At 29.5% G+C, this 9,003-nt stretch overlaps 1 protein-coding gene across 1 annotated transcript; it reads right to left on the bottom strand.

Annotated features, from left to right (window-relative positions):
* Nucleotides 1–7,142: 7,142 nt before the first annotated feature.
* Nucleotides 7,143–8,710, bottom strand: LOC114189943 (delta(12)-fatty-acid desaturase FAD2-like). Its single transcript, XM_028078672.1, has one exon. It carries the CDS (start codon nt 8,510–8,512, stop codon nt 7,355–7,357), a length of 1,158 nt encoding a protein of 385 aa, XP_027934473.1. The 5' UTR covers nt 8,513–8,710; the 3' UTR covers nt 7,143–7,354.
* Nucleotides 8,711–9,003: the final 293 nt, after the last annotated feature.

Consider the following 9,003-nt stretch of genomic DNA (forward strand, 5'->3'; position numbering starts at 1 on the left):
CTTCTTTTTTTATCTCATCCTCTCATAATATACTTTTATTCCATGTTCACATTACACGTCGCTTTCACCATCTTGGCGTGCAAACTATAAAGTATAAAATCATGTTTTTTTATAAAGAAAAAAGTTACATACAATTTTGAACCTTCTACTTTGTGTAAATCCTATGAATTCAGTTTTTTCATTTTGAAATAGTAATATTTATAAAAAACATGATCAATTCTTAAATTGTTTGTTTCTTATGTTTTAGTTAATTCAATTATTCTTTATGATACCTTCAAAGTAAGTATTATTATGTTTATGGTTCAAATGCATCAAAATAAAAGAATTATAATATAAAATATTTTAAGGGTTGAATTAAAATTATAATTTTTTAAATAAAAAAGGTTTTATTGTGAATTGGTAATACAAAAAGTACGAAGAAAATAGAAACATTAAAATTATGTTTATACATGACGAAGATAAATAAATTTTAGACATAACTAGTTTTTAATTTGGGTGGATAATCTTAAACATCGATAATTTTATTAGACTGATGGAAGTATATTATAAAGTAATGTTTTATTTAAGAAAATAAAATGAAAATATTACATATGCATGCATACTACTCTCTTTATATAGTTAAGTGGCTGATTATAATTTTGAAACTAACTATGTTTTAAAATCAACAATTTCAAACATACAACTAATCCTATGCAGTGAAATGAAATTATGAATGGGTGTATATTAAGTATTTCTTTTAAAGGCTAGATGTTTTTATCGTTTTTCAGTTATTTATTTATTTTATTTCTATATTTTATGAAAATCACATGAAATATTGATTTCAACAAATTATTATATTTTAATATGAAATCCTGTTTTATTAAATGATAAACTTGATGTAGAAAAATAATTTTATATGATTTTATAAAATATATAGACAAATAAAAATAATTTAAAACTTAAAATGTATAACATTTAAAAAAAAAAATTGGTGAACTATCTGTACCTGGCATTTTGTGTCTTTTATGGTGTGTCCAAGTCATTCATTGCTGGTACATTCATTTCATTGATAAAGATAAAGATCTAAGTTGAAGGTTGCCACTTGTCGTAATTTAATGAATTTGATGCAACACCACATAATTTTGGTGATTCATTGTGGCTCTATAGCTCCTCGGTTTTTGACCTTTTCGAACTGTTCATAATACAATCATAATCACAACTTCCAAAGTACTATGTTTCAACATTTTTTAATTCATTTCAGCCGGAGTTTTGGTCACTTTCTAGTGGACACACCCACATATAATTTCTTTGTATTAAATTAATACGTAAAATTTATTCTCTTAATTATATATAATATATATTTATATACACACAGAGAAAAATGTGCTATACTATATGGGAAGCCTAATGGACCCCTAATATTTAAATATAAAAGAAAATAATCACTAATATAAGATTTGTTCGTGTGTAAAATGCACAAAGTCTTGGACAGTCTTAAACAATATCATCAATATTGTTTGGACGATGAGTAAAGTTATACACTATTTGGTACAATTTGTTATATCTTTGACATGTTCTAGAAGACAACAACTACACTTATTTCATCATTTTCAGACTAAGTATATTATTTATTTTAGATTGAAGTAGGTTAATCCAAATTAGGAGTTGTTATTTTCCAGAGAAAGTATAACCTTCACATATTGAAAAACACACCTTCAAGATTATAAAATTAACTAATAATTTGATTCACTACAGAAATAATTAAGACCATGTAATTTTTATCATAATTAATTATAGGAAAACATAGTCCAAAACTTGAAATAAGCTTGGATTTTAATATGAAGCAGAATTGACTAATGTGTCAACGAAGGTTGAGAAGAGAGAGAAAAATTAGGGTTGAAGAATGGGAAACACGAAAAAGGGATGATTTTTGTTACGTGGTGGCAAGTATGGTCTGATGATAGTGTTCCAATGGCAACCGTGTGATCTTAAGATGATTTTGTAATGTGTGATCATCACAACACAAACACACCACCACAGAAGGACCACATCGTATTCTTTTGTTTGCAGATATGTAACGGTTGGCCACGTGGGCGACGTGTGAGTTAGAAGATCATAGAAGTGCAGCAGCAATGTTATGTGCGTGAGTTGTGCCATGTTGTTATTGTTTGACGTGGTTCCATGTTCACCGTTCGTGCACTTGCACTTCCTTTCTTTCTCTTAGCTGGAATCTCTTTTTTCCCTTTTCTAATGTGCACGCGCTGCATCACTCTCCATTGGCTAACTATGAAATGTCAATATATTAATTAAATCGACTTAATTAATAAATTCATTTTTTATTTGTTTTTAAGTTTTAAAATAAAGTAAATAAAAATATGTAATTAACAAGGTTTTTTAATAATATTGTCACTTTTAGATAGAGATTGTAGTGTTATTTTAATATTTGGCTTTTACAATTATGAAATTATATTTATTTAATATTATTATGTATATTATTTTATTATTAATGTAAAACAAAGTACTGTTATTTACTAAAATCAATTGAAACGTAACCTTTCCATCTTCACCTTATAAAATTACACTTTTAATCCCTGAAACAGATAGGATTTTCTGATCTATCAGAAGCAAAATTGAACTTTATAATCTACCACAATTAGTTGTGCAATTCAATTTTTGTAATATATATATATATATATATATATATATATATATATATATATATATATATATATATATATATATATATATATATATATATATATATATAATTGATAAATAAATATAATCACTCTTCGAATTGCATTGGAAATGTTTTAATGTATTTTCTTTTTCACTTTGATGGTAGGGTTTAAATTGTAATGTGGGGGTGCTAATAGTAGGGCCTCTGTGAAAGAGCAATTCTTTGTGCACTTCACCTTATTTTCTGCGTATTTTTTTAAATTTTCATTTGTCCTTTTTTTTATAATAAATAGAATAATAAAATTATCTTTTAAGATTACAAATTCTGAAATAGATTTATAATTTTGAATATTTTATCCAAAATTATGTAATTAATGATTATTTTACACAGCTTCAAAATGTCTTTAATTATATTTTGAAATGGTTGTTTTGAAACAATTTAACTCTATATTGGAATATATAATTTATAAAAAATTCAAGTTTTAGGTTATGAATTTTGAAACATTCCTAACCTCTTGATTGTTATCCGGTTTTTTTTTCTTTAACATATCTAAAATAGTGAAGAGCATAATTCCAAAATAGATATTTTTGGAATGTCTTATATGGAATTATGTAAATGATGCTTATATTAAATAATGCGCGTTTTAAAATTTCTTTTAACAATATTTCTTAATAGTCATTCTTGAAAATGTTTATCAATGATTTTGACAAAGTCCATCCAATACATGAAGAAAGTATTTGGTGTAGAAAGAAAATCCTTTTATGGAAACACCAACCTTCATGGCTCGATGCTATGTTTGGACCTCAGGGCCCATAACTCTATAATGTGGGCGTCATTTCTACTTGCACTTTCATACTTTCCATGTACACCGCTATGGATAATTGAAAGACCAAACATATATAAATTTTGATGTCTCTCTTTCACAATTACTTAATTGAGAATTGTTATTATTTATTTGTTATTTTTAGTCTCTTATTAAGAATTTTGATAAAACTTTTGATTCTCATTTTAAAAAGTTGAATTCATCCTCTTATATGGTTCGTCCCTCGATATATATATATATATATATATATATATGAAATTGAATTTTATCTCTTTTTATAGATTTATATCAATTATATCTTTATGCTTCGGAGGGTGGAGGAAAGTAGGAGTATTTAAATTTCGCTTGATCTCGATTCCATTTGATCGAGAATCCAACCGCAGGGGTCGGGCCCAAACCTCTGAACTAGCACTACAAAAAAAAAAGTCCGTAGATGACGAGCTTTGTGTCCAAAGGTATAATGAAAAGTGACCCTAAGGTAAAGGTTTTCTAGCCATATTAAGTTGAGCCTACCCATCCCTCCTTGGTTGAGGGAAGATTCCAATTACCATGTCAGAAGGCAATCGTTAAATTCACTCTTCTGGCTCCGTCACGGTTATTACCGCGTTCTCGAGGTATTGTCTGTTTTGGAGCGTTTGAGCTTCGTCACGTTTTTGTCCTTAAAAAGCGTATCAAAAAATGGAGGAAGGTAGGAATATTTAAATTTTATTTGACCTCGACTCCTAAATAATATGAAACTTATTAGGTAACGGAACAATATATTTCATATATTACTAAATTATAGAATGAGTTTTATATAAATTTTTTTAAGGAAATAAAATTCTGTTGTGTATCCCTTGTCACCTAACAACCAGAGAGCAAACAAACGTGAAACTTCTTCTTCTGGTCTCCCACACATAAATACCTTGTCTACTCAGGGTAGTTACAATCAAAACCACTTTATTCACAAAATGTTAAATATAAAATATTTAACTATAATTTGCGGATTAAAAAAATATCATTAAAAGATAAAAGTCTACTGTGAATGGTCAATTCAGGTTTTTCTAAATGAAAATTAATCATTGACGCAGATAATAAATATTTAGTACAAATAATATAAATTATTAAAAAAACTTTATATACATTATAAATAGGAAAATAAAAATAAAAGAGAGAGAAAAAAAAACACTAAATAGCTATTTAATTAAGTAGACGTGACTATTTAATTAAGCAGGCACAGAAAAAGACTTTAAAACTTAATTAGGTTCATTTATTTTGATGCGCCTATTTTGCCGTTAAATTTGGAATTTTGTAAAGCCGACTATTGAATGTTATGAATTTAATTAAGACCAATACTAGAAAAAATTATTAAATTTGTGTAATTTGACTCAATTTTGTTTTATTAAAATTGCATAAAATTAAAAAAAAAAGTTATGCACGTAAATAAATCATGCCAAAAGCAATTCCATACTCGACTTTTATGTTGAACATTTTTTCTCAACATCTTAGTTTCATGATTTCTAAATTTTTCAATACAGTTCATGTTTGTATGCATAATTTTTTAATTATTTTTGGTAGAGTTGTATTTTTATGCATACCTTTTTTTTGAGTTCTTATTTATGGAATTATGTTTACATCCATGAGTTTTGATCTTTTTTTTTTAACAGAAGACTTTAAGACGTTTTAAAAAATATTTAACATGAAAATCGTGTATTCAATTACAATTTTTTTAAGTCATGCTTCCTAATATAACTAACCAATTAAAAAATATATTAACTTTTAATAATAAAGTAAAATTTTCTCCAATACCAACAACTGAAAAAAGAAAAACAAAATTTCTTGTCTTTTGAAAAAAAATATGTTTCAATATTATTAACATAAAATGGAATTAATGATGTTAGGTTATCATATATTATGTGACAAAAAAATTATTAAGCATAGAAAGAAATACAAAATATTGATAGGTGATTTTGATATATAATATATGAAGTGGTAAGTATTTATTAAATGGATGATTTTCACATTATCACGTAAGTTTAAGAAATTTGTTTGAATATCACTTTAATTAGTTGAATATGATATTCTACTTAAATAATACTAGTGTGAAAGATGAATAATTTCCTTAATAATTACAAAAAAATTAAATAATATAGTTGATTTTTAACCAAAAATTTTAGAAAGATCAAAGTAATATAATTATATAATTATTGGATTGGATCATTATTATAATGCTTTATAATTGAATCATTAGTATAATATGTTTCAAGATAAGTAAAGAAACAAAATTTATTTTGTTTTCATCTTCGTGAATAATAAAAAAATTAATCTATTCTTTTATTCTTCGTTAATATACATTTTGTTGTTAAAAAAACATAAAAAATGAAACCTTTAATAGTTTTATAAAAAAATATTATAAATAACAGTTACTCGTATCAAAATAACGGTTACTTCTAACAAATCACTTAACAATTATTCTTTTTAATAAATTAATTATTGTATTATAAAGAGTAAAAACGAAATAAAAATTATGTACCGAGATATATCTTTAAATATAGAAGTATAGAATATAGATATAAATTACATGACATAGGGACAATATTTAGTTACTTTTCAAAAAATTTAATTTCTCCTTTTTGTATATGTTAATAATGTTTAAAATATTTGGTTTTTTATATTTTACATTAAGACAATATCCTTAAATATTTAATACTTTTAACCTATTACATTATTTCCAAAATAATGATCATGATTTTGTAACTTAATGAGACTATTCTAAATCATGTTTGACTAACATCATTCTTTTTAGGACAATGGTAGGATAACACATTTGCCATGACATTTATAACGAGAAAGGAAAAATAATGTGTCAAAGTGTAGAATAATACGATGACACAACTACATTAATTTGGCATGACTTTTTATATTGGGAGAATAAGAAATAAGAAAATTATTTTTTAACAAATTTTTTTTACAAAATTTTGATAATACCCACGTTACAGTACTAAATCAAATATTTTTATTAGTAAAAAAATTTTCTCTAAATAATTGTTGTGGTAAAGTTGTGTATGTGTTTTAGAAAATTATAGCATGACTTATTTTTTGACTTACATATTTTATTATGTGATGTGGTTTAGTATGAGTCATTAATTCTTTCAAAAAATAATAATAATAAATTAATTAATAGGATAAAGATGCTTTAACTCATTTTTTTTATCCACTTTTAACTTATTTTTTCGATTACTATTAAATAATTTATTTTGATTTTTTTATGTGATGATCTAATGGTGATTGAAATAGTGGGTTAAAAATGAGTGAAAGTGGGTTAACTATCATTGTCCTAATTAATAATACACGCTAAATCACTAATTTCAAGACATGATTAAGCTTTTATTGCAAAAACAACTTTTCTCTGTTTCCCCCTTCCTCTGTTCTCTCTCTCTCTTCTTCCATGCTCTCTGTTTCTTGTCCTCTAAACTATTTTTTAAAATTCTTCATTTAGTCTTCAAATTTAAGATAACCTTTTAATACGGAACATGCTCAATATACTAAGAACATTCCTCAAATCTGAACACAGCACGATCTCAATTCCTCAATGATCCATGGTTGGTTGGTTCGCACAGCAAATTTAAGTGGTATGAATAAATTATTGTAAACATGACAGACAGAAAGAAGAACAACAAAAGCAAAACAAAAACTCCACTTTCTTTTCATTACATATGAGCATAACATAGTATAGTATACACTTCCATTTCTACGACCAACATCACCACTAATCATGAAATCAATCTATAAGAAGCATAACCATGATTAGAGGATTAGAGGTAAAACAAAAACAACCTAAACTGTCTCGAGTCTCATCGAGTCTGAACCAACACAGAGGAATGAATCTCTACTCAATCCAGTATATTGTTGTACCAGTAAACACCATTGTCCTTAGACTTTTCATCACTCTCAACGTACATGCACTCTCTTGCCTCTCTCCACATAGCCTTATAGATAGGAGTGGCATCGAAGTGATAATAATCTCCCAGAATCGGTTTTATAGCATTGGTGGCTTCCATTGCATGGTAATGCGGCATGGTGGAGAACAAGTGATGTGCGACGTGTGTGTCAGTGATGTTATGAAGAACCTTGTTCAGGATCCCGTAATCTCTGTCCACGGTGGCCAATGCGCCTCTCAGCCAATCCCACTCCGAGGAATCGTAGTGAGGAACCGCAGGGTGAGTGTGCTGCAAGAAAGTGATCAACACCAACAACGCATTTACCACCATCAATGGCACCCCATAGACACAAACCACCCAGAGGAACCCTTTTGCCAGCACAAGCTTGTAGAGGCCGTAACACACGGCTAGAACCCCCGCATCGGAGAGGTAAATCTGAAGCCTTTCACGGTCGGAGTAAATGGGGCCGTAAGGGTCATAGTGGCAGGCGAAACGCTCGTAGCTCCGACCCGAAACGTTGAAGGCCAAGTAGAGAGGCCAACCTAGGGTTAGGGTGACGGTAAGAGTGAGAACTCTCCCAACAGGGTTGTTCAGGTACTTCGAATACCAACCAATGCTGGACTTTTTTTTCGGCACAAACACTTCGTCGCGTTCGAGGGACCCCGTGTTGGAGTGGTGGCGGCGGTGGCTGTATTTCCACGAAAAATAGGGCACCAGAAGGAACGAATGGAGAAGGAGCCCAACCGTGTCATCGAGGCACTGGTAATCGCTGAAAGCGTGGTGGCCACACTCGTGCGCTATGACCCAAACGCCGGTGAGGACGGAACCTTGGAGGATCCAGTAGAGGGGCCAGGCCAAGAGGGAGAGGTTATAGGGAAGTGTGGAGAAGTAGTTTAGCGCCACGTACAGAAGACACGAGGCTATGGCCAGGTCGTAGAAGACGTAGGAGAAGGAACGAACCACCGAACGCTCGAAACAGTGCGGCGGAATCGCTTTCTTCACTTTGCTCAGACTGAACGGTGGTTTTGTGTGTGGAACGCGCTTCTTCAAAAGCACATCTTCACCGGAGTTTCTCTGTTTTGGAGCAGAGCTTCGGCCACCACCTCCCATTTTCACGCAACCTGCAAGTAACAGAAAGTTTGGTTGCAGACTTTTAACAAATACGTTGTGATAGTGATATATATTCACAACCAAAGATTCGTATGATTGTTCATATAAAGTGTTTTTGAGATACAATACAACACTAGTGCCTAAACATGGTCATTGTTGCGTAAATATGAATACATTTTATAGGAAGAATTTGATAATCTTTTTCCAAACCTAACATTCATAAATACATAGACCAAAGCGTGTGCTGATAGAAAACTGAAGCCCTGCATTTACCTTGAAAGCTGGTGGATTCGTGTAAAATTAAAAAGTTGAATTTGCAACATAAAGTATTAGGGTTGTAATGCACGTTTAGATATATTTTCACGTTGTAGTTTAGGTGAGTGTGAAAAGTGAGAAGAAAATCGATTTTTTGTGGACACACGACAATAAGTTCTTGCTAGGAACGTGTCAAATGCATGTGGAGTGTGGTAACCAAGTCAACGTAAACAAAT

This window comes from Vigna unguiculata, chromosome 7 (genome assembly GCF_004118075.2).
Source record: "Vigna unguiculata cultivar IT97K-499-35 chromosome 7, ASM411807v1, whole genome shotgun sequence".
Taxonomy (NCBI): Eukaryota; Viridiplantae; Streptophyta; class Magnoliopsida; order Fabales; family Fabaceae; genus Vigna; species Vigna unguiculata.